Genomic DNA, 27,686 nt, shown 5'->3' with positions numbered 1-27,686 from the left:
AATGAATGATCATATCTACTGGATATGTTAATGGGCAACTGTTCTCTAACAAGTTTGCGCCATCAACTTTATAAGGTGATGCCATGTCATTTAATGCAGGTTCAAGTAAAAAGACTTGTTCCAGGCTCAGTTTAGATCAGTAATCTAGCTAAGTAGCAGTCCTTCTTGATAAAGGCTAAGACTTTAAAAAACTATCAACACAATATAAATCACATCACAAAGCACATCTCAGTGTAATGAAACATTAAACGATTTGTTAACAAGTAGGAGAAAGTGCAGAACAGGAAAAGATGGTCCTTTAAAATACGGTCTTGGTTTAGTTTTTCCCTCTCAGCACACCTCTTGATTTATAGAAGAAAAAACATCCTGGGATTGAGATTAAACAAAGCCAGTTTTAGGTCACTCAGCTCTGGTGATTGTATGGGTCACACTCAGGGGATTATACCAGATAAACCACAAAATGTAGCATTGGAAAATTCACTGTCAGTTATGTTCCGAGGTTACACCAGGGGGTCAGGCATACCACACAGATCACACATTACTTGAATAAATGTAAAATGATGCATTTGGAGTTTCGTTTTTAACTGAAACATGCCCCTAAGAAAAAGACAACTACCCTTCCTGTGGTCTTCCTGTTTAGATAGTAAAGGAAGCACATACTCTACAGACCCACAGAGCTCAAACATGGTTTTGGTTTGTATGTTAAAAGACCCAAATTCACTTGATTACCACTGGGCTGCCTATTGGTTCATCAGTCACTTTTCTACATTTTTCATTGTGGTCAGTTCTATGTAAATCAAGGCATAAGGCCATATGCAGATATTTGTTTTGTGTGTGTGAGTATGTGTGTATGTGCACGGTGTATGCAGATGCAAATGTTTGTAGATCTCAAACTGTGATTGAACCCTGCACAGAAAATGAGTCCTTTTTATATAATCTGGAGTGTTTTGTGTGTGTGTGTGTGTGTGTGTGTGCACAAGAGTTTGTGCATTTGTGTGTTTGGGGGAGAGAAAGATATATGTACATATGACTCGAGCAGGTGTATGTACAGTAATAAACTACCAATAAACAAGGCTATGGGCATCTTCTCTGTAACTGATTTTTTTCTCCCCTTTCTTGTTGTTTCTAATCAATCCACATCACAAAAAAGTTGGGACGATGTGTAAAATGTGAATAAAAACAGAATGCAATGATGTGCGAAACCTTTTAAACCTATATTCAAAACAGGGCAGTCCAAACACATGATATTAATGTTCAAACTGATAAACTTCCTTGTTTTTTGAAAATATACACCTGACTTTGATACCTGCAACATCTTCCAAAAAAAAGTTGTGAGAAGGGCATGTTTATCACTGTGTCAAATCACTTTTTCTTTTAACAACATTCAGTCAGTGTTTAAGAACTGAGGACACTAATTGTTGAAGTTTTGAAAATGGAATTGTTTCCAATGTACCTTTCAACATTAATGTTATGTTCACAGATATGAAAGTTAACCATGGGCACTAACACCCCCCCCCCCCCCCCCCATTTGTACATTTGTACATCTGTAGATGTACTGTGTTAACTTACTTTTTTCTTTCTTAATTATCCTCTGCACAATCATGTTGGTTTTTAATGCAGTGCAGAATGAGGGGTCAAAGGTCATGCTCATTCACTGTTTTTTTTCTCAGCCTTGCTCCTTGCGTGCAGAGATTTCTCTGGATTCTCTGAGTTGTTTAATGATATTATGGATTATAGATGGTGAAATCCCTAAATTCTTTGCAGTTTTGTGTTGAGAAATGTTCTTAAACTGTTGGACTATTTGTCCACAAAGTTTTTCACAAAGTGGTGAACCTCAATTCATCATTGCTTGTGAATAACTAAGCCTTCGAGAATCCCCCTCCCTCATATGATACTGTCACCTGTTACCAGTGAACCTGTTTACCTGTGGAATCTTCCAAACAGGTGCTTTTAAGTATTACACAGCACAGCTGTACTGTATTCAACTGAGTGTAAGTCAAAAAGGATTCGCAAATTGTTACATTCTGTTTTTATTCAGAATTTATGTAGTGTCCCAAGTTTTTTGAAATTGGGGTTGTAGGTTATTTCAACTTCCAGGATATCCAGAGGGAGCTGTTTTAATCTAAAAGATGTTCAAAGGCATGTACAGTCACGGGAGATGACAAAGTGGCCAACAGAGGCCAAAGGGCCCATGGCCCCAGCTGAAATCTGATTGGCTCCTGAAAAGTACTTATTTGCTTCAGAGCACATCATTGGCTGAATTTTGAAAGATAGTCAAATGTCATCATTTGGAAGATTTCACCCATGAAGTGATCTTTGCACATGCTGACAGAGAGACTAAACTTAAAGCCTGTGTAAAGGAAAAGGGGAGTTTTTCTTCTAAACACATTATACATGTTAGACAATTGTTGCTGAAAATGTGAAGACTGAGAATTATGAAGTAATGAATTCAGAAGTTGAACTGTTGTTCACAATTTCTGTGGTCAGGATTTTTTAGGCCAACTTGAAACATGACTCGGTGCCGTGCCAGAGCCACGGTTCCTCCATCAAGCCCCATGAACCGATCCATGAACGACACCGCTGCCCCCGTCCCTTCACCCTCCTCAACGGTCAGTTACAAACGTACCTTCAGCGAGTCTCTCAGTCCAAATCAGCCCAGCAGTTCACTTCATCTCACTTCAGTTCCAACAATCTGACACAGAAAAAAAAAAAAACGTCCTGTCACTGTCCTCTGGTTCGGCGAGCAGACATGTCAGTGTGCCAGTGCAGAGAAAATGAATAATTTTTTCATGATTTTGAGACCTAATTTTACACACTTAGTGATTTATTTAATCATTCAAATTTTACTGTGTGGCTAATAATGTGTGTTTCTGTGGTATGACAAACTCAGAGCACACATTTATACTGTATCTATAATGTTACTAACGACATAAAGAGATCTTATAGTTAGTTATGTTTCAACACATCTAACTCTGCTATCACTGAAATTTTGTCTGTATAACATGCCAGCCAATCAGAACTCCACATTCACAGGGGCCATGTTATCGAGAGTAATTTTATAGGCTGTAATCATTGTTGTCAAGGTTACATCTATAACATTTAGGAGGATTTACTGGCAAATGTGGAATATAATATTCATATTTATGTATTCATTAGTGTATAATCACCTGAAAATAAGAACTGTTGTGTTTTCGTTACCTTGGAATGAACTGGTTTTATCTAATGGTCTACGGCTCCTCTTTCATGGAGTCTGCTATGTTGCACTGCCATGTTTTCTACAGTAGCACAGAACAGACAAACTAAACACTGGCTCTGGATATGGTCTTACACATTTTGTATGAGTTTCGCGGCCATGGTAGTTTTTTCCTACACACTTGGCAGGTGAGTTGGTTGTAATTTCCTATTTCACCACTAGATGCCCGTAAATCCTACACACTGGTCCTTCAACAGGTCATTACATCAGTCATACATCAAATTCATTTTTATTCTTTTTTATTGATGGAATTCTCTCAGACACAGACTCTGTACAATTAGTCCATTTTGGAAGTTATCTCAGAGACCATTTTGAGGAAATTCTCTGGTATACTACTGTTAGAAAAATTCTCATGCATATTCATGAAGTCAAAAGCCTGTTCATTGAAGAACAAACGTAGCCCATCTGTATTCTCCGTGTCTTGAGAGGGAGGCTCCGGGCAAACATCTGTAAGACAGAGTAAGTGTGAATTAATTTAAATATTTTCATAAAAGAGACTGTGAATAGCATGAATTAGTAAATACACATTCCTGCATGGTTCTTCATAGTAACCACAATTTTAAAAAATGCTCAAGCTACTATATTATTTATGGTATAAAACACTACAGGTATATCCTTACTTGCTTCTGGGTTTGAGACAAAAGGTGGTGGTAAGTTGAGACATTCTGCCTGCTTCTTAAACTCTTCCATCTCAGCATCAGTCACAGTCCTTCTCTTGCCTGAGGGAGACGAAACGTGCATAAGCAGTTAATAATAAACATTTAACTAGTACTAAAGCAGCACTTTTGCTATAACAGAATTTCTCTCTTCCCTTCAAATTAACATGTCATATATGTCATTGATTTTATTCCTGGATCAGTCTTATTATTACTGAGGTGGGAGATGGATATGGAACAGGACTGCTACTCGCTGTAATATTCACTGTACAGCTGTGTTTTTATTCTTATTCTTATCTTACTCATTAGCAGAAGACCCCTGGCTGGCTTTCCAAACATTGTGATATTGTCAGGTGACTGAAACAGCAGACAGTCAGAACAGCCAGTTTTCAGAAGGGTTATATGTGCCATCCCTGGGAAGCACACACACACACACACACACACACACACACACACACACACACACACACACACACACACACACACACACACAGTTGTTGCAATGCTAGACACAAAGTTCAAATGTGTTTGTGTCAGACAAAATATGTGCACAGCATGTTTCATTTATAGATTAGTCGACTCACCTGATTTCAGGGTCACGTTTTTCAGGGCTGTGACAAAGAAGTGGAGGCTTTAACAGGCAGAAACTAACATTCAATTTGTACACCTTAGTGATTTGTCAAAAAAAAAAATCAACCTCCTGTATTCAAACCTACAATATACTGATATCATCAAGTTCATCACTTTGCTTAGCCCCATAATGTGCCCACAAGATCAGGGTTTGAATCTTTCCGAGAAGTCCCCTTTGCTTAGCCTCCTTATTGCTGCCACTGTGGCTAAAAAGATATTTGAGATTGAATCATACTGTATAGCCTCATAAGCAAGGCTGCCCAAACTTTTTACCTTGGGGCCAAAGGTGAGGGCTAAAATCAAACACCTATTGTATTGTTAAGATGTAGTCTGGTACTAAAATCCCAATTTCCATGAGTTGACTGACTTCCTGAACAAGGAGTCATCTGAAAAATTATTAATAATTGGAAATCCAGCACATTTCAATAGCATTTTACCTCACAAAAATTAAAACAGCACAAACAGCAATTTATATCTTAATATCTATTTATATATTTTATAGCCTTATGGCAGGCCAATTTTGGCTGTGTAAGATGCGATCCCACAACTTCACAGGTGTGTTGAGACAAAAATGAAGGTCCAGATTAGGCTCATTTATGCTATTTCAAATGACAGAACGGCCACTGCTCACTGAAGGAAAAAAAAGGTCGGATCATGATTTTCCAATCATTTTTGGGATCAGCAAAATAAATAACAGCCAATCAACACAGATTCAACCCAGGCAGACACAGATCGAAGCTGAGCAGAGGTCTGTCATTAATAGTCTCACCTGGTTGGAGAGTGTTGTTTTCCACAGTTATCTTTAGTGACAAAGCGATACAAAGATCAAAAAGTTCACTGGTAAAAGAACATAAAGTTACAAATTGAAAAACCTGAATATTTGTCAAAAACAACAAAAAATTCAAACAGAATCATGGTGGTCTAATTATTAGATCTGAAATTACACTTTTGATGAGCTTATGACATCAATGGCATTGCTCTCATTAGCAGCAGTGATTTTCATCCAGTTGCTGTCCCGATAAGTCTTGATTATCTGTTCAGCCTCTGTGTTTTCTGTGGTTTCTGCCATGAGCAGCCACTTTCCCAGCAGCTGAAACAGAAGACATCTAACTCAGTTGCAGAAGAGACGACAAATGGAGAATACAAGAGTAGAAAAAAAACTTGTTTCTTCAATGATGAAGGAAATGATAGTTTGAAGCTCACTGACAAAAGAAAGTGAGATTGTGTGGGACAGATGACAAGTGAAAAGAAAAGAGAGGGTGTCGTACCTGCTCTCTTCCTGTGATATCCAGAGGCTGGATCAGACTCTCACAGTTGGTCACAGGAGCTGACTGTCCAACAGACAGAAGGCTGAGCACAGCCACAGCAACATGAATAAACCTCATCATGGCTCGTCTGCCGATTGTGTCTGATTCAAGCTTAAAACTGGTGTATGAAAGTTCAGAGGCTCATCCCACATTAAATGTCAGAGTCCAGGGTTGTTTGCTCGTGGTGTAACCTTGTGAAGTGGGGAAAGTACACACACTGGTCTCCAGTTCCTGAGAAAGAGTCAATTTCACAGACAGAGCTTGAAGGGATAGTTCACCCACAAATGAAAATTCAGTCATTATCTACTCACGCTCATGCTGATTTTTATAAAACACTGCTGGTGTTACACAAGGAAACAGTGTTGCAGAATGGAATTAAATGGTAACCAGTTTTCAAATGAAGAACTGAAAAACAACTGAAAAAAGCGTAAAATGCCTCCATACTGGTTGTCTGGTGTAATCCAATTCTCCTAAGTCCTGACATGCCATTTGCACATGGTCACAACACACACACACACACACACACACACACACACACACACACTGTGTCATGGCATGGAGACAGGTCTATTACTGGCAGGCACACTCTGTTTCTTGTGCAGTCTGCAAAACAAAGTCAGTGTTGGTGTCCTCCAGGTAACCTCAGCTGTTATGCAAGCTGCAGAGTATGAAGTTTAAAGATCCCCTCCCTGATTTTGTTCTAATTGCCAATATCAACCCAGAACCTTCGAATGTTCTCCCAAGTCTCCCTCCACATTGTAAAACCAAATACAGTTCGCTAACACACACCACAGCACTGAAAATAACACATTCACTGTGTGTTGCAATAGAAAACAGTCAGGGGAGGGTCACTTTTCAAGCAAGTATGTTAGTCTGTGTTTTGCTGGGCTGCAGAAAGATGAGTCAGATTTGTTATTCTGCTGATGAAGAATATGCCTTTGTGTTCAAATGACATGCTGGGATGTTTTAGAGGAGTGTGTCCATCACAGGGTCCAGAACATGTTCAGAAAACTTGTCTTGAATGAACAAACTTGCCCAGGACGAGTTTGTTTTAGCTCGAAGCTAATGACTGAGTTTAGTTCAGCCTTTTTCTGCAGGGGCTCTTTTGTTTTTATCTTAAAGACAATAAGAGAAACTCCTTCACACTGTCTCACTTTCTACTGACATGTTAAATAATGACGTTTTGGTCTAACTGACCGTCATCAGGTATGCTGACAGCATCCAAACAGAGACTGCCTCGCCCAATCAAGGGACTGCTGAGTTTGATCAACACCTGAAACTGCCCTTAAGTCAAATTTAAAAAAAAAAAAGTAAGTATCATCATAAGCACTATCCTACAATAAATACATATATCCCAAAAAGCCATTAAGTCTGGAGACTGTGTTGGCCACTCCATGTTTTCAAGCTTACCATCTTGTTCTTTTTTCCTGAGGTAGTTCTGGTATAGCTTGGACTTATGTTTTGGGTCCTTATGTTGCTGTAGGATGTATTCCTGACCTATTAGGTGCATACCAGAGGGAACTGCGTGACGCTGCAGAATACTGTGTAGCCGTTTTGGTTCGGGGTGCCTCTCGCTCTGTACAAGTCACCGACCCTGGATCCAGCAAAACAGCCCCAGACCATCACGCTTCCTCCTCCATGTTTGACGGTTGAGGTCACACACTGAGGAACCATCCTTTCGCCTGCTCGACGGCGTACAAAAATCCTGTGTGATGAACTGAAGATTTCAAATTTTGATTCATCAGTATAAAATGTGTTTTTCTACAAAACTATTAGTGTTATCACTTTGTTAAAGATGTTAGGTTTTAGTGATTTAAGAAAAATCTGTAAAATAAAGGTGCTCTGAAACTATTAGTGCTATCACCTTACTGAAGGTGTTTGATTGCAATAAAAATGTTAAGAATGGTCAAATGACAGCTGCCAAACAAAACACATAACATTAAAATAAAATAGCTTAATACAGATAAGTGCAAAAACAATAAATTTACCAGAAAAAAATCTGAACAAAATTTGTGCTGTTACTTTATTGAAGGTGTTTGGTTGTAATAAAAAAAAATGGCTGACAAAAAAAGTAAAATCAAACCATCCTAATTCAAATAAAGTGAAAAAAATATCTTTACAGGAAAAATCTGTAAAATAAATCTCTACAAAGCTGTTAGTGTTATCACTTTATAGTAATTATTTAGGAATGATCTATAAAATAACAGTTTCTCTGTAAAACTTTTAATGAAAATGTCTGTAAAAGTATTGTATTGAACTTTATTTGAATTTGGATATTTTACTGAAACTTTATGGCTTTTGTTTGGCAAAATGTGACTTATTTGAGAATAAAATTATGCATTCAATAATGTATCTTAAGTATTTCAAATACTCTAATACAAGTAAAGTATTTTTTCTGCCCAGCAAAATGCACATTACAAAATACTTCAAAGCAATTAAATACATAGTTTGAATACATGTAATTGAAATACTGTCCATCTCTGAATAGAAAGAAAATAGTTCCTACATGAAACTGCTCACAATAAGGTCTGTGGATTATCTTGACTAATCATGTCATGATTTCTGCTGTGTTAACGTTTCTCAAATGAATTTTTTGGGCACTTTGAGCAACACAAGCTGAGTGTCTGTTAGTTCCATTACATTAGAGAGAAGACACAAATCTCTACGGCTGATATCTCCAAAACTATCTGGATGGATAAACAGCACTACAGGTGAGGGGGGAAAGTGTGTGTTTTTGATTTTTGGGTTAACTGTCCCTTTAATATAACACTTGATCACCTGAGAATTAAAACCACACCACTGGCTGTATATTGTAGGACACCCCAGCATCAGCACCATCTAATCTGTGCATTTATTCACTCTTGTGTTCAAACTGAGCTCTGGTTATTGCTGAATCAATCAGTATTGTATTTACAGTCAAACTGATGCTGGTGTGAAAACATTCTCTTTACAGCTGAAGATAGAACTCAGCAGGTTCTCCTGTGATGATGAAAAGTTCTAGAACTGATGTCACAGAGAGAGCGGTTCTGAGTGATGTCATCAATCTGTAAGCACTTGGACTCACAACCACCCTCGAATTAAAGACATACATCAACCGAGAGGCCCGGAGAAGAGGACTGGCAACCAACTAGCACTATACGGCTAAGTATCTTTTATTAACAAAATCTACATTATTCATATTTGTTCACATCTGCTGTTTTTTTCTCTTTAATTTCTGTTTCCATAGGAAAAGACATGTCTTCCAGGAGAGGCGCCGTTTCACCCCCGTCCTTGACCTCAGACGACCGTCCCTACAGTCCCCCCAGCCAGTACAAGTTCCTGAAAGTCCTGGGAGAGGGGGGCTTTGGATCTGTCCTGAAATGTTTGAAAAAAGACACTCAAGAAACAGTGGCTATAAAGATCCCCATATACACCGAAGCCAGGAAAGAGGTAGGACACTGTTTGATGTTCACAGCTCTAAAAGACATTTTATAGTCAAAGGTACAGTAAGTGCCAGCTATTTAGTCAATTGTATTTAGCAAGTACAAGTGCAAAAACATAATTTCCTTCAGTTAGTGCCATTAAATAATACATTCAAAGGTACAGATATCGACAAATGTTTACTGTGTGTTACTGTGTAGGCCTGGGTGATACAGATGAAACACCTGTCACTATAGTGAAGTTTCATATTGGTCGATATCAGTAATTATTGATCATATAGGTTGTGACTGGCAACGTGTTGTGTACTGCAAAGGGTGGAAGTGGCCAAGATGTATAAAATAAGTTTGGGCGATACGGATAAAATCACATATCATGATAATTTTTTTCACCAAATACGAAACAGATACAGAATATTAACACTAGGGTTGCAGGTTTTTTGCATTTTCCTCAACTCATAGTTGAAAATGCTAACAACCATTTAATTATTAAGAATTAATAGAATACATAACACGTGTTTTTAAGTAAGTAAAGACAAATAACAGCTTGAACAGTCAGCAAGTTTAGAAAATGAGATCATTTCACTGTAATGCAGCCTTGACAAAACCAGGAAATGGCAACACTTATTCCATGTCACGATATCTAGTTTCATTTCACAATACAAGATAATATCGATATATTGCCCAGTCCAAATATTGTGATTATTTGTACAAAACTGCAGTTACCTGTAGTGAGTTTGTTGTTTCATACATGTGAACATCTGAACTGTGAACATCTGTGAACAACTAATCATGTCAAATTTGTCATGTGTCTCCAGGCTACCTTGTTGAAAAAGTTCATGCGCCACAATTTTGACCAACGCCATATAGTCAAGTTTTTGGATTCTTTCAACACGGAATTTGGAAAAGCGCTGGTGTTCGAGGAACTGGATATCAGCTTGGATACGTACTTAATAAACACCTGGTTTAGACCTATGCAGCTGAGAGACATCAGAAGCATCATCCGACAGGTATGGATACAGCACCATCACGCACAAAGCAAAGCACTGAACAGTCAGCTTTAATGTCCAAATTCACAACAGCCTTCTAACTGTCACTGACAGCTTCATGTAGCCGACATATTATAATAAAAGAAATCCTCCTGGCTGATTAGGCTTGGTATTATTAGCTAATCTTGACTTTAAAAACACTTCACAATCCTTTTTATTTCTGATTTCTCCGGGGAAAAAACACTCTTCTCACCTGCTGCCCACTTGCACTTTGTTAATTTTTACCCATGACTGTACCTGTGAATCTATATAAATATATTTTTACAGAACTCAGCAGGTGCAGGACTTTGCTGGGAACCGTGGCTCTCATTGTCTGAACTGTATCACTGATCTTGTATTTGCAGACTGCTACAGCTTTGAATGCACTGAAGAGCTTGAGGGTGATCCACGCTGATATAAAACTAGACAACATAATGCTGGTGGACCGACAGAGAAGACCTTTAGAAGTCAAGCTGATAGACTTTGGCATGGCCTTGCCCACACGTAAAGTCAGGCAAGGCATGACGTTACAAACAGAAGGGTTTAGGTAAGTTATATAGACACCCTGATTATTATTATTATTATTACACTGGAGTGACTTGGTAGTTTAACAGTTTTATCATAAAAAGTAGCTGAGTGCTTGCTTCCCTCAATGTGCTAACTGGTATATTTCATCTTTATAAAATGTCATGTACACATTCTGTGTTTCACATTCAGGGCCCCAGAAATTATTTTAGGACTACCGTTTGACGAAGGCATTGACATGTGGTCCCTGGGCTGTGTGATGGCTGCTATGGTCACCGGCGGTGTGCTGTTCTCAGGAAACACTGAATACCAATTAGTAAGTCATCTACTCAATTCCACTCTGGGGGGTTAGTTAGCAGTCAGTTAGTTCAAAGGGGAAAAGTGCAGAAGAAAACAGGGAGGGGAGAAAAAGAGACGGCCGTGGAGCTTTGTTCAAACAAAATTTACTTTCAGGACAGAAAGGACAGAAAGAGGTCCTGTGAATTTTGCACATTAGCGATGATGGGAGTTATTAGCATTAGCATCTTTAGGAAAAGAGAAAAGTGCTCCTGTTGCATATATTCAACATTTGGTTCTGTGTTTTATCTCCAGCTGCAGTGCTTTATTCACCTCCTGGGTCAGCCAGCGGACCACCTTCTTAACGACGGGATGTATACAAAGCATTATTTCACCAGGACTGAGACCGACGGCTGGAGGTTTGAGGTACCACAGTGAACCTTTTCTGACTTTTCCACAACATTTTTTAATCTTTACCACTCTCTCTATGTAACAGGGATGTAACGATACCAAAAAAAATTTCAGTGTGATAAAACCACAATACAAAGTCCATGATACAACATTTCTGGAATAACAAATAACAAATCTGATGTATATTTTCTGTGTGCATGAAGTTTTTTTTCCTTTTAAATGACTGTATCTTTGGAAATGAGCCTGTCCAATTCTGGATTTTGGGATTCTGACATTAGGGAATTTAAAACATTTTCCGAAATCGATACATTGGCTGATTTTCTTACTATGCATCCAAAATTACATCTGGACACTGAAAGAATAAACTTTCACTGGTATTTTTAATAATTAAATTAAATTAAATCAATTAAATAACTATTAAAAACACTAATAGTTCAACCTGAATTAAGAAAAATGACCAAAAATACATAAAATTTGGCCTATAAAGCTAAATAATACTAGAATAAAAACTAATCTGCTTTATGTTCTGTAAAGTAAATATCACACAATGTATGCACTGATACCGACATGGACGATACAGCTGTTCCAGGCCAATATGCAACCAATATTATTGGCTGAATGATTTATCTGTCCGGCTTTAGGGGCCTTAAATTATTCATGTCAGTCCTTTTATAAAATCAAATCAAAATAATAAAAGAAAATAACTAACCATGTCATAATATACAGTATATCGTCACAGTCTGGTACAGTATTGAGACATTTTATTACTGTGATATGGTGAAATTTGATATCATTACATCCCTACTAGTTAAAATTAAACATGTTTACATTTCTCAGCATTTAAAAGTTAGTAAGTTTGTTTTATTAAGAAGAACATTCATACAAACACACTGAACCTTTTTTCAGACATCTCAGAAGTATTGGGGACTAGAGCCTGAAGACATGTGCTTAGGACTCTCATCTCTGGACAATCTGAAAAAAGTAAGTGAAGTAACATTTACTGCGATTGGCTGTCTCCGTGAATCATGAGGATGACTTGGCTGATGGTGGATTTGAACATTGTTTCCTCAACTAGGTGCGACTGGAGAGACTCAACAAAGCAGAGAATTTGGAGCGGGAGCATTGTATCGAGCTCCTGAAGGCCATGCTGACAATAGATCCCACACGGAGGATCACTCCCCGTGAAGTCCTCCATCATCCATTCATGTGAGTGCTTTTGGTAGTGTTCTGAGCAAAAACAGTCTACTGCTTTGATCACTTTCCTGTCCTGTTTCCTGGACACTGGTGTAACAGTGAGAGCTTGTCTTTTGGTAGCACTCTGAGCACAGGTGACGTTAGGTGAGATTATTCTCTCCGACTGTAAAAACTGTGGCTTTTCTTTGAAGATGTCAAAACAAATATAGGAATATTACACTAACATCCTGTCTGTGTGTGTGTGTGTGTGTGTGTGTGTGTGTGTGTGTGTGTGTGTGTGTGTGTGTGTGTGTGTGTGTGTGTGTGTGTGTTTAGATCGTGGACTGAAGTGGACGACTCATCAAGTATCGTTGATAGTATCAAGACTTATTCAAGTGAGGACTCTTGGTCTTTTGCCACAACTGAGGACACGCCGTCACTGGAATCTCTCGCGGGGGAGTATTCAGACAGGTGAGATGAGCTCTTCTGGTCATGACACTGATTTTACACACAGAATAAGAAACGGTTCATTTCAGTTGGACCTGGAGCAGAGAGTGTGTTGGGAATAACGTATTACTAAATAACACATTACTACTGTTTGCAGTACCTAGAAGTGTATCTAGTTACTTTTCAGATTCAATAACACTGTTATAATTACTGAAATTTAAAAGGCCTCTTACTTGTTACTTTAGATTTGAGGTCACTTGTAGTTGCTCTGATTGGTTGTAAGTCATGTTTTGTCGGCCTTATTGGTTGCAGGTCACTCAGTCTAACGCTGTGTGTGTTTGTGTGTTTATCTTTCATGCGATCAACATATCAAGAAGTGGATTATGGACATCTTCAAGTGAGGACTCTGACCGTGAGCCTCCTGCCACTGCCCAAGAGGACAAAGACGCCACCAACACCCAGCCAGACGACCACAGCCCAGCACCCGCAACCACACCATCACGTGTGATCTGTGTCCGACCTGCTGCACCTGAGAACACGTGGGATAATGTGGGGAGTACAGACAGGTGAGATGACCACCTCTGATCATGACCCTCATTTTACACACAGAAGACGAAACGGTTCATTTCAGTTGGACCTGGAGCAGATTTGAGAGTGTTTACCTCTGAGCAGTGTTGGATTGTTGGATTGAATAATGTATTACGAAGTAAAGCATTAATGTAACTCCATTACTTTTTGCAGTAACTAGAAGTGTATCTGAAAGGGCCCATTATTTGTTACTTTAGATCTGAGGTCACTTGTAGTTGCTCTGATTGGTTGTAAGTCATGTTTTGTCGGCCTAATTGGTTGCAGGTCACTCAGTCTAACGCTGTGTGTGTTTGTGTGTTCAGCTTTCGAGCAATCAACATATCAAGAAGTGAATTATGGACATCTTCAAGTGAGGACTCTGACCAAGAGCCTCCTGCCACTGCCCGAGAGGACAAAGACACCACCAACACCCAGCCAGACGACCACAGCCCAGCACCCGCAACCACACCATCACGTGTGATCTGTGTCCGACCTGCTGCAGACAGGTGAGATGACCACCTCTGATCATGACCCTCATTTTACACACAGAAGAAGAAACGGTTCATTTCAGTTGGACCTGGAGCAGATTTGAGAGTGTTTACCTCTGAGCAGTGTTGGATTGTTGGATTGAATAATGTATTACTAAGTAAAGCATTAATGTAACTCCTTACTGTTTGCAGTACCTAGAAGTGTATCTAGTTACTTTTCAGATTCAATAACACTGTTATAATTACTGAAATTTAAAAGGCCTATTACTTGTTACTTTAGATTTGAGGTCACTTGTAGTTGCTCTGATTGGTTGTAAGTCATGTTTTGTCGGCCTTATTGGTTGCAGATCACTCAGTCTAACCCTGTGTGTGTTTGTGTGTTCAGCTTTCGAGCGATCAACATATCAAGAAGTGAATTATGGACATCTTCAAGTGAGGACTCTGACCGTGAGCCTCCTGCCACTGCCCAAGAGGACAAAGACGCCACCAACACCCAGCCAGACGACCACAGCCCAGCACCCGCAACCACACCATCACGTGTGATCTGTGTCCAACCTGCTGCACCTGAGAACACGTGGGATAATGTGGGGAGTACAGACAGGTGAGATGACCACCTCTGATCATGACCCTCATTTTACACACAGAAGAAGAAACGGTTCATTTCAGTTGGACCTGGAGCAGATTTGAGAATGTTTACCTCTGAGCAGTGTTGGATTGTTGGATTGAATAATGTATTACTAAGTTAAGCATTAATGTAACTCCATTACTTTTTGCAGTAACTAGAAGTGTATCTGAAAGGGCCCATTACTTGTTATTTTAGATTTTAGGTCGCATGTAGTTGCTCTGATTGGTTGTAAGTCATGTTTTGTTGCCCTGATTGGTTGCAGGTCACTCATTCTAACGCTGTGTGTGTTTGTGTGTTCAGCTTTCTACCTAATGTGATCAACAATTCGAGAAATGGATTATGGACATATTCAAGCAAGGACTCTGACCAAGAGCCTCCTGCCACTGCCCGAGAGGACAAAGACGCCACCACCACCCGGCCAGACGACCACAGCCCAGCACCCGCAACCACACCATCACGTGTGATCTGTGTCCGACCTGCTGCAGACAGGTGAGATGACCACCTCTGATCATGACACTTATTTCACAGACGGAAGAGGCAACAGTTCAGTTCAGCAGATTTGAGATGTTGTTTACCTCTGAGTGACATTTACATGATTCTTTTGAGTTGTCATGACAATAAGGAATAATATTCTAACTCTGTGTTTATGTGTGTGTGTTTAGCTTGCAGGCTGGGCTGACAGAAACATCAGAACCACTCGTGACGGACACTGATAATGACACTTCGACACCTGAAGACTCCACCGCTCCACCACAGTTGTCTTCACCTGCGTCTCAACTATTCCTGAAAAAGAAAAAGAATTGTTTCCGGCGTTTCTACTATTGGATGAAGAAGAACTTCTTCTGCTGCTTGACCTGTGTTGATGACAATGAGGAGGAGTGACTTGTGCTTTTTTAGCATGATTCGAGCCTCTGAGTTGTCAGCAGGGTCAGTAGCAACCTAAAAAAATTGCGCGCCCTATAATTGGAAAATCTTACATCAACCGAAATTGACACTCTTATATCACATTGGCTATCAGACAGAATATACAACTGCTGTTACAACGCGATGAGAAGAGAAGCTCTGTGAGGATTTTTATCAGCATGATTTCTGAGCCCTTCAGGAGTTGTGCCATAAACACCCTCACAGGGCTTCTCTTGGGCGGCATGGTGGCTCAGTGGTTAGCACTGTGGCCACGCAGCAGGAGGTCTCCTCCTGTCTGTGTGGAGTTAACTTGTCCTCCCTGTGTCTGCGTGGGTTTTCTCCGGGTGCTCCGGTTTCCTCCCACACCAAAATAGAAAAAATATGCGGACATTATATTCTGTTCAAAGAAAAAATCAATCAATAAACACTGAAATTGAATTTTATAAAACCGTCTCATGACTTTATTCAAGTGAGGACTCTTGGTCTTTTGCCACAACTGAGGACAAGCCGTCACTGGAATCTCTCGCGGGGGAGTATTCAGACAGGTGAGATGAGCTCTTCTGGTCATGACACTGATTTTACACACAGAATAAGAAACGGTTCATTTCAGTTGGACCTGGAGCAGAGAGTGTGTTGGGAATAACGTATTACTAAATAACACATTACTACTGTTTGCAGTACCTAGAAGTGTATCTAGTTACTTTTCAGATTCAATAACACTGTTATAATTACTGAAATTTAAAAGGCCTATTACTTGTTACTTTAGATTTGAGGTCACTTGTAGTTGCTCTGATTGGTTGTAAGTCATGTTTTGTCGGCCTTATTGGTTGCAGGTCACTCAGTCTAACGCTGTGTGTGTTTGTGTGTTTATCTTTCATGCGATCAACATATCAAGAAGTGGATTATGGACATCTTCAAGTGAGGACTCTGACCAAGAGCCTCCTGCCACTGCCCAAGAGGACAAAGACGCCACCAACACCCAGCCAGACAACCACAGCCCAGCACCCGCAACCACACCATCACATGTGATCTGTGTCCGACCTGCTGCACCTGAGAACACGTGGGATAATGTGGGGAGTACAGACAGGTGAGATGACCACCTCTGATCATGACCCTCATTTTACACACAGAAGAAGAAACGGTTCATTTCAGTTGGACCTGGAGCAGATTTGAGAGTGTTTACCTCTGAGCAGTGTTGGATTGTTGGATTGAATAATGTATTACTAAGTTAAGCATTAATGTAACTCCATTACTTTTTGCAGTAACTAGAAGTGTATCTGAAAGGGCCCATTACTTGTTACTTTAGATTTGAGGTCACTTGTAGTTGCTCTGATTGGTTGTAAGTCATGTTTTGTTGCCCTGATTGGTTGCAGGTCACTCATTCTAACGCTGTGTGTGTTTGTGTGTTCAGCTTTCTACCTAATGTGATCAACAATTCGAGAAATGGATTATGGACATCTTCAAGTGAGGACTCTGACCAAGAGCCTCCTGCCACTGCCCGAGAGGACAAAGACGCCACCACCACCCGGCCAGACGACCACAGCCCAGCACCCGCAACCACACCATCACGTGTGATCTGTGTCCGACCTGCTGCAGACAGGTGAGATGACCACCTCTGATCATGACACTTATTTCACAGACGGAAGAGGCAACAGTTCAGTTCAGCAGATTTGAGATGATGTTTACCTCTGAGTGACATTTACATGATTCTTTTGAGTTGTCATGACAATAAGGAATAATATTCTAACTCTGTGTTTATGTGTGTGTGTTTAGCTTGCAGGCTGGGCTGACAGAAACATCAGAACCACTCGTGACGGACACTGATAATGACACTTCGACACCTGAAGACTCCACCGCTCCACCACAGTTGTCTTCACCTGCGTCTCAACTATTCCTGAAAAAGAAAAAGAATTGTTTCCGGCGTTTCTACTATTGGATGAAGAAGAACTTCTTCTGCTGCTTGACCTGTGTTGATGACAATGAGGAGTGACGTGCTTTTTTAGCATGATTCGAGCCTCTGAGTTGTCAGCAGGGTCAGTAGCAACCTAAAAAAATTGCGCGCCCTATAATTGGAAAATTTTACATCAACCGAAATTGACACTCTTATATCACATTGGCTATCAGACAGAATATACAACTGCTGTTACAACGCGATGAGAAGAGAAGCTCTGTGAGGATTTTTATCAGCATGATTTCTGAGCCCTTCAGGAGTTGTGCCATAAACACCCTCACAGGGCTTCTCTTGGGCGGCATGGTGGCTCAGTGGTTAGCACTGTGGCCACGCAGCAGGAGGTCTCCTCCTGTCTGTGTGGAGTTAACTTGTCCTCCCTGTGTCTGCGTGGGTTTTCTCCGGGTGCTCCGGTTTCCTCCCACACCAAAATAGAAAAAATATGTGGACATTATATTCTGTTCAAAGAAAAAATCAATCAATAAACACTGAAATTGAATTTTATAAAAACGTCTCATGACTTTTATTAAGTTATACCACTAATATTCAGTATTTTCCTCAGTGTTGGTTTCAGGTTCAGGACATAAAGCTGGACTAATCAATAATATGTATTAATGATGAGGTAAATGTGTCACATACACAATTAAAGACACAAGCTGGTGAACACATGGATTATTTAGCAGCTAAAGACATTTTTCTCATGAGTTGATGGAGACCAAAGCAGAGCTAAAACAGAGTGAATATTGAACACAAACACAACTAATGAATGTTAATGTTGCTCTGTGTCTGCTGGATGTGTCAGTAAAATACTGTGCGCTGCAAACATTTAGCAGTCTGTCAATGTGTCTGTCAGGTTAAGAATGAAGTCTGTGCTGGTTACATTGCAACTAGTAAAACCTCAGGACCTCAGGAGTGTTGCAAGAATTATGCTCTGTTATCAATGCTAATGCTTTTAGCTAAGTTTAGCATTTCCAGTGGACTCGATGTATAAACGTGTAGATCTGGTGAGCAGGTTCAGTTGTTCTGACTATTAAAGAGGTGTTTAGCTTTATTTAGATTTAGATTTATTTATTTTTTAAAATAAATAATGACCATATTAATGAACATTGTGTGTATGTAAATATGTTTGAGATTGTAGCCAAGGCTAATTTCCATCTCTAGTCCTATTGGCAGGTTGGTGTTCACAGAAAAAAGGTAACAGTAAGAGAAATATCAATATAGAAGGAGATTAGAAAAGAAAAGTAAAAAAAAGAAATTAAACAAAGAAAACAAGCAAGGCAATTAAAAAAAAAAGACAATAAGTTACTGATTACAGACCAGACTCCATCCACAGTGATAAAAGTTTGTCAAATTCTAAAGTGCAAGGTGCTAAAGTGCTACAGGTCCCAGTTAAAGTGTTAAGTGCTAACATTATTGCATACTGCCTGATTTCATATGATCTTAAAGTGCTTAGTGGATTGCACACTTCCTTATTGTACATGCTGGCATTACTGCACGTTGCTCGACTTTGTAAAGTGTAAAGTGCTAGTTAAATTGCACAATGCCTGTTACACAGTATAAGGTCACATGGGGTTGCTCATCAGGTCTGTTTTCAATAATAAACAGGTACAAGTGAGGTTTGGTTGTCCAGTAGCCATGTTTTCAGATGCTTAGTAAATGATCTTAGAGTTGGCAGAGCATGTCTGTCATTTGCTATTGTATTTGGATGAGGGGTAAATGAACAATGATTGAGGTGTTTGATTAGTTGCTCAGCTGTACATTTTTCAGACAACAGGGAGGATGCTTAAAGACTGGTGTGATTACTGATGATTTCCAAGAAGTTGGAAAGACACTCTCAGTTATCAACAGGAAAACAAAGGACACAAACATAAGGAGATTAAAAATGGATAATTTCATTATAAATCACACCTAAAACATCAATAATACTGATCCTGGTACAGCAGTAACACAGTGAAGTGATGTCTTCACTCTTTTTGATGGATGAATATTACAGAGGATTTCAACAACAAGGACAGTAAACTCTACAGAGCTCTGAGACCGCATCGACTCAACCTGAGAACCTGACCTCCAGCAATTTATGCTCCACAAAAAGATGTCCAAAGTCCACCCTGTATCCATCTCCTTGACAGAAACCTGGACAGAGGAGGAGATGAAACATTACTATCATTCTAAATGAGCAATTATGAATAGACATTGTCAGTATCAGAGGTGGTAAAAGTGCACATATTCTTTATTTGAGTAGACGCACAGTGTAAAGAAGAAAGTACTGATTCAACGTCTTTACACAAGTAAGTGAAAAAGTACAGGCTCTGAAATGTGCCCTCTGAAGGACATTTCTATCAGCTGTCTCTCCAGTAATTTCAAAAATGATGAATAATTTCAAACTTAGAAAATTTAAACTTAAAAATGTTTGATGTATTTATTTTTCATCACCTCTCAAGGCCCACCTGCAGGCCCTTCACGGCCCACAAGTGGGCCACCGCCCATGCTTTGGGAATCACTGGTGTAGATAGTTCAGGGTTGCAGTGCATGTGTGAAAAGGACTTAAAAGAGAAGTGTACAGTGGAACTGATAGAAGTGGTAGTAGAAGGACAGCATTTCTTCATGAACACACACTGTAACACTGACTGATATATATATATATATATATATATATAAAGATATATATATATATGAATATATATATATATATACATATATATAAATATCTATACATATATGTGTACTTATATAGTAATTTATTGCTGTCTATTTTCAGCACCATCTGAAAAGCCGGCATGTAAAAATTGTGCTTTAGAGCATTGTAAAGGCAGCAGCCAAGATAGGGTTGCCACCTTTCAGAAATGAAAATAAGGGACGCTGACCAAAGCTCCTCGGGGCCATGACCACCACAGGCCCAACTCCCGTGGGGTGGGGCGCCTGCAGCAGTGCTATGTTTTATTTTGTGCCAGTGCTTTAGTAAAGGGGTGATCAAGAAAGCAATTAGTCATACTCAGTGGTGGACAAAGTACTCAACCCCAGTACTTGAGTCAAAGTATAGATACTCCTGGTCAAATATTACTCAACTACAAGTGAAAGTTGCTCAGTCAAAATTTTACTTGAGTTAAAGTACTAGAGTACTTGCTTTTAAAATTACTTAAGTATTCAAAAGTACGTTTTAAAAAATACATAAGTATTCAAAAGTACAAATTACAAATTACATTTTCTAATATCAATACATGCTGTATTGTTTTCACGATGCATTTACAGAACCTTGTAACTCTCTGAAACCATCTAATGATGATTTGCTTGTAGAATCACTCTGCTACACAAAGTCTATAGAAACGCCTATAAAAACTTCAGCATAGAAATACAATCAAAAACAAAAAGGACAGCTGTTGTCAATTTCTCATGTAACTGTATTAAAATCACTGTATAAAAGCAGATTGAAGTTAACTGTCAGAGTTCTCCAAGTCTGTTAAATAACTGAGATTTATTTCTGGCTTCAGAGGCAGTATATATACATTAATTATGTGGTATTTTTCACTCAGATAAAAACAATCCCACTTTAAAAGCTACCTGGAATTATGAATAATTATAATAACATCTTGAGATTTAATTTTGTCTTTCTCCTGCCATCACCATTACCGTATTTTGTTTTAATAACAGAGGGAAACTTGTTTATCTGCGTTTTCGCTTTTGAGAACGTGGTGGAGTATCGTGGTGTAGTGGACATTTTTAAAAGGTGGAAGGTGTTAGGTGGAAGATTTATCTGCCTTGCCTGGTTTCACTGAAAGTGATATATAATTGAAGTTAGTGCAGTTTAATTTTATTATCATGTCTACATAGAAAGATTCTAATCTAATCTGTAGCATTTCATTAACTCAGTCATTCATCATTTGCACAACATTTCTGTTATGTAGTATTTGCTATTTTTGTATATGATATTGTAAAGTTTGGTGTTCAATCTTTAAAAAAACTAAAGAATATAAGTTCCTAGAGACTATCTGATTTAATTCAATTAAATTTGATTTAAATCCCCTTAGAGTTAATTTAATTTATTTACTTTTTATTATCTAAATTATTTTATAATGCTGCTGCTTCTGTCGAGTTTGAATGAAGCTAATCATGATGACGTTTTGCAGAGGGAGTCTGTGAATTTTAGTGACGTGTCTGCTTCAGCAGCACATCTCTTGCGCTCCATTTCTACCACTCTTCTTCACTTCCATCACTGATACTTTTGTCGTTTGTGGTGATTTTAGAATCAGTTTGTAAAATTTAGAGCCCGACATTTGGTTGCGTTGGTCTGTGAACAATGACACAGCTAAAAAACAAGTTCTGAAACTTGTTAAGCAGCTGCCCTTTCCACCCTCTCTCATCAGTCAACCTCCAGCGCATACTGTCACTTCAATATTTTTAATGAGTGCAACAGCTAATATAAACATATTTACAATCCCCTTAAATTCCTCACTGCTTCTGTCTGTTTTATCATGTAACTATGATGCACTCTGACTGACAAAAGTGAAAAAAATGAACGCATGACTGGAAGACTCTCAATTGAGGGCTGTCCAACTAATAATTCAAAATTTAAATGATAAAACACACTTCATTGACACAGAAACAGAAATAAAACAGAACTCACCAAAAAAATAAATAAATAAAAATGACTTTGTTGGTCTTTCCACTGTTCTAACAATCACCAACTCTGGTTTAGTGGAAATAAACCTTTAATTCGCCACATTAGATGTGAAAATATTAGGAGAGGAGTGAGAGGGAGGTTGGACACAAATTAACACAGGTGAAAACAGTTAATTGTGAGAAAGTAACACACACAATGTCAATACAGCTATCTCAGTTTGGTTTGAGACTTTATTCTGTGTAATCATTGCTGTTGTTGGCTAAAAACTGAATGAGGTCCTGCATGAAGAAAGACATCATACATCAAGTTCAATCGGTATCTTTTTATTGACTGATATGTATTGATTTATTTGCCATTTTGAACAACATGCTTTGGCAATATTGTACTTTATTATTGTCATGTCAATAAAGCCTCTTTGAATTTGAATTTGACTGAATTCTCTCAGACACAGCCTCCATACAGCTAGTCATATTTTGGAAGTACATCAGAGATCATGTCATTGAATTTTTCTGATTTCCCAAGAGTGTCTGCAATCCTCTGAGCTACATTCATCAAGTCCGTAGACTTTCCATTGAGAGAAAAACGTGGCTCAGGTACAGTCTCTGCACCTTCAGTGTCAGGCTCTGGGCAAACACCTATGAGACAGAGAAAGTGTGAGTTCATCTCAGTCATTTCAAAGCAGAGGTTGGATTGCATGAATTAGTAAATGAACATTCCTGTATGTCTGACATGGTTCTGTTCAGTTACTGCAATTACCAAATTTCTGCTGCTAGTATGTGATCTGAACCTCATTCTAGGTTGGGATTGAGGCTGTACAATATGGACTATCTTTCTGCAGTATCTCTTGTAGCAGCTTAAACATATAAATCACTGCAGGTACAAACATACCTCCTTCTGGGTTTGAGACAAATGGCTGTGGTAAGTTAAGACATTCTGCCTGCTTCTTAAACTCTTCCATCTCAGCAGCAGTCAAAGTCCTTCTCTTGCCTGCAACATCAGAAAAAACACAGACATACACTGTCTCCTGTGCAGAAATATGAAATACAGAATTTTACAGTGCAAGATTTAATCAAGCTGGGAAAATGTTTGGATGTTCCCAATATCCCATTAGCACAGGATTCATGTTGGAACCAGCAAGAAAATGACAATTATCAGCATAAACCACCATGTTCTGAGCAGACACATCACAAACGCAAAGTCACATTTGCATTTTGGAACATAAAACAGCAAACGTAACAAACTAGCTCAGCACTTAGGCATTGTGGGAAATGTAAGTCATCACATTTTTCTAGACTGCAACCGGAACAGAGAGGCCAGTATACATAAGTATACATTTTTTTTTATTGGGCATTAGTTTTGTATTTATGTGTGTATTGTCAAAAAAATAGACTTGAAGCATAAATAAACACTTCAGATCATGGTTACACCTGTGAGATACAGCTGAAACACAAGTCAGTGCAGACAGCTGTAGATTAAAATGAGAGTGTAACTGTTGCATATTAAAATAACTAACATGACCGAGTGACCTACAACTGTTTCTATGTCCGTTTGTTGTGCTCTTTTTGTGTCATTACCTGTATTTCAGATCTTTGTTGCTTTTGTTAGACTTAGGATTTTTTTTTTTTTTTTTTTTTGAAAGTGTAATAAAAATAAAAGTAGAAGAAATAGTAGTAGTAGTACTATCTTACTCAACAACCGAAGAGCACTGTATGTCCTTCCAAACATCTGGCCAGTGATTTGGAACAGCAAACAGTCAGAACAGACAGCTTTCAGTAGGTTTATTGGGACGAACATGACAGAAACCCCTAGGGAGCACAAACACACACACACACACACACACACACACACATTCAGATGTATTTGTGTAGGTCTGTCAGACATAATATTTGCACAGGGCCCCGTTTCCCAGAGCCTTTGTAGCCCTACGTGTGTCGTCTAAGGTCTAAGGTCTCGTCCCAACTCTGGGAAAGAGCCCATAACCTTAAAGGAGACCTTACGATGCACGTAGCGCTACAAAGGCTCTGGGAAACGGGGCCCAGGATGTTTCATTAATAGATCAGTTTACTCACCTGCTGACACATTCATGTTGGGTGCAACTGTGAGAAAGAAGTGAAAGAAAGAAAACTGATTGAACATGATATTAGATTTGTAAACTTCAATGATCTAACAAAAATAAAAATAAAAAATCAACCTCCCATGTTCAAACCTACGATATACTGACATGATCAGGTTCGTCACTTTGCTCAGTCCCATAATTTAGATTATCCCGGTGTGCCTCAAAGAACAGGGTTTAAATCTATTTTAGACTGCTGCCACTATAACAAAAAAGATACTTGAGATTCAACATTGGCATATAGCCTCAAGAGCAGTTGCGGCTTTTATGATGTGATTGGGATTATGAGATTTTGATGGGTCAGAGCAGCAGCTGATTAAAAAGGACAAACTATGTGGATTTGTGGCTGCAAAATTCTTCTGCTCATTTTAGGAATAAGCCAACAATCATGAAATCAAATTGTTGACAATGAGGATGGTAGTTTTTGTTGCGTTATGTTTTGAAATGGGTTGTCAGTGTTTTTGCACCTTAAAGAAGCCTATTTAAAGAAGCAATCTGTAGTGTATTTATATCTCTAAGAAATCATAAAATGACCATGATATATCTTTGCTAACAAAAACTCTACAGCTGCATTGTCCCCTTTCGAAATTTCTATCTGGTCCATAACTTGTATTGTTGTTTGCCTGTTTCACATTCATCAGAGTTCTAACTAAAGCCAAATGTTTGCAGAGCGAGTAAGTTACTGTTTAAGAGTCAAAGGAAATCGTTCAATAATCTTTTAGAAGGAGTAGATAATTACAACAGATAATTTGAGAACTCATTGTTGCTTGTTATTACTCAATTATATTGCATTAGTCTTGCATTCCTGCAGTGTTCCTTGAGTCTGGGGAGGATTGTATATTAAATAGAATTTCAATATATTTAATATACAGTCTTTGGCTCCAATTCAATTGAATTGTTACATATTGTTCATTTAAATAAAAAGAATGACTTTTAAATTAGTTAAGAAGAACTTTTTACAAAGAAGGAAAAAGTGCTGCTGCTGCTGCTGCTGCCAGACACAAAGTTCAAATCTATTTGTGCAGGTCAAAATATTTGCACAGCGGATTTTGTAAATAATAACTCACCTGGACGGATAGTGCTGTTTTCCAAGGTCATCTTCATTGTGGTTGTAACACAAACACCAAACCTTTCACAGGTACAAACAAATATGGGAAGTTACAAACTGAAAATCTTGAATTTTGTTTAAAAGTTCAGATATGAATCAGTGTGGTCTAGATTATCGGACTAACTGATCAAAAAATTGGATATAATTCTCAGATTTGAAATTACAGTTTTGCTGTAGTCAGGACATCAATGGCATCACTCTCGTTGGCAGCAGTTATTTTCGACCACTGACTCTCCTGAAACTCCTTTGCTATCTGTTCCATGTCTGAGGCGTCAGTGCTGTCTGCTACTTGCCACCATTTGCCCAGCAGCTGAAACAGAAGATATCTCCATAAGTGGCATATATTAACAAATGGACACATTAGAATATTGTCGGTTTTTACAAAGATGAAGAAAATGACAGTTTGAAGCTCACTGACAAAAGAAAGTGAGATTGTGTGGGACAGGCGACAAGTGAAAAGAAAAGAGAGGGTGTCGTACCTGCTCTCTTCCTGTGATATCCAGAGGCTGGACCAGACTCTCACAGTTGGTCACAGGAGCTGACTGTCCAACAGACAGAAGGCTGAGCACAGCCACAGCAACATGAATAAACCTCATCATGGCTCGTCTGCCGATTGTGTCTGATTCAAGCTTAAAACTGGTGTATTAAAGTTCAGAGGCTCATCCCACATTAAATGTCAGAGTCCAGAGATGTTTACACATGTGTGACATAACTTTCTGGAAGAAGCCCATATCAAACATCAGAGAACCAAGTTATAAGGTCCAAAAAGCACGGTCTATCTACAATAGAAGAACAAGGGTCACTCATGTAGAAGATGGCATTGTATGTGTTTGGGCAGTAAAGACCTGGTCAAAAGGGGAAGCCAGTCTATATATTAAACTGGAACGCCCATCCTCGAGCAGAGGGAGGCTGCAGCATCTCCTGATACAACTTAAAGGAGCACTACGTAACAAATGCATGTCCAAAAAACATGTTAGAGCCATAGACTGTATAATAAATTGGTCCTATTTAATATAGTTTGAGCACTGAAGTGTTTAATTACATTTGCATGGTGTTTCTTCATTACAAAACACAGTACACTTACAAAGTGAAGACACAGTCATACATCGGGATTCTCTCAGACAGAGCCTCTAACAGCTGAAGTGAATGGTGACCAGTTTTCAAATGTAAAAACAACAACAATGGTAAACCATAAAATGCCTCCATACTGCTCATCTGTTGTAATCCAAGTTTCCTAAAGCCCCAAAGAAAGCGAAAAGAAAAAGAAAAAAAGAAAATGGCTTCCCCATTGCTTATAAGTCACACACCTGACCAGCAAACTTATCAGCTAACTTAATTTAGCCTTTGCTGGGTAGCCATAAGTCTTTCCAGCACATGAACAATCTCCGTCTGGACAACAAATCAGTGTTGAATTTGGGAAAGGGTCAAGTAATGTTTGTTAGCGTTAGCTGTTAGTAGCTGGTGGGCTTCGGTGTTTTTACAGCTGCGGAGTTAACTTTAGCGGTTAACTGGCAGCTAACGAAGGGAAGCTCTGGCTCTGCTCCATTTGTAAACATGGCTTGGTGTAAAATTTTCTCATAGTTCTGTACTGGTTCTGGGCTGTTGTTGGTGTGTTTGCACTGAAAGTGAAGCTAATAACCGCCTCACGTAGGTGTGTCTGAGTTTAGTGCAGCATCTCTGGAAAACGCAGGAGACTCCAGTTGTCTCCAGTCACATCCCTCCAGTCTATATCCTCCCTTTAACACAGTGTCTCCTGTGACACTGTATTAAGGTCAGACAGTAGCCAGGGAAAAAGGCACAGTGATGTTTTCCTTCCTTGGTGTGTCCATTGGACCATAGATAGTGAGAGATTTGCTGATTGAATGATCTGACCTGAATAAATAAAGGTCATAGAAGCTGTAGAGAGGCCACTGTGCAGCTTTGATGCATCATCCAAACATCATCTGGAGGGCATCTGTGACCAAATGCCGATGTCTCGGCGACATATTCCCAATCAGCAAACGTTGTCAATAAGACGTCTCGCTGATGCAGCTTTATTCATTGTGCCGACATCTGCAAGACGTGTGTGTGCTATCTGGGTTATTCCAGTTATTTCATTTCTTTCTTGTTGATTTTATATCAGTGTCCAGTTAAAAACATTTTATTTAAATAAGTATTTGGTTAATTCATATTTTTATTATTAAAACATTACTTA

At 39.0% G+C, this 27,686-nt stretch overlaps 1 protein-coding gene across 1 annotated transcript; it reads right to left on the bottom strand.

Annotated features, from left to right (window-relative positions):
- Positions 1–3,475: 3,475 nt before the first annotated feature.
- LOC146330045 (uncharacterized) lies at positions 3,476–26,181 on the bottom strand. The gene is made up of 20 exons (XM_084714468.1): positions 25,972–26,181; positions 25,657–25,802; positions 25,452–25,513; positions 24,341–24,367; positions 23,960–24,076; positions 23,160–23,258; positions 22,735–22,906; positions 17,184–17,332; positions 16,638–16,755; positions 15,170–15,318; positions 14,624–14,741; positions 14,074–14,089; positions 13,534–13,651; positions 5,808–5,986; positions 5,484–5,629; positions 5,309–5,376; positions 4,494–4,520; positions 4,212–4,322; positions 3,874–3,972; positions 3,476–3,700 (listed from the first exon to the last, which is right to left on the bottom strand). Exons 1-20 carry the CDS (start codon positions 26,089–26,091, stop codon positions 3,531–3,533), a joined length of 2,211 nt encoding a protein of 736 aa, XP_084570594.1. The 5' UTR covers positions 26,092–26,181; the 3' UTR covers positions 3,476–3,530.
- Between the last annotated feature and the right edge of the window lie 1,505 nt (positions 26,182–27,686).

Source organism: Lutjanus erythropterus, chromosome 3 (genome assembly GCF_056507025.1).
Source record: "Lutjanus erythropterus isolate fLutEry1 chromosome 3, fLutEry1.hap2, whole genome shotgun sequence".
NCBI classification, from domain to species: domain Eukaryota; kingdom Metazoa; phylum Chordata; class Actinopteri; order Lutjaniformes; family Lutjanidae; genus Lutjanus; species Lutjanus erythropterus.
Note: the sequence above shows the minus strand (reverse complement) of the source record. Positions and strands in the feature narration are given on the sequence as shown.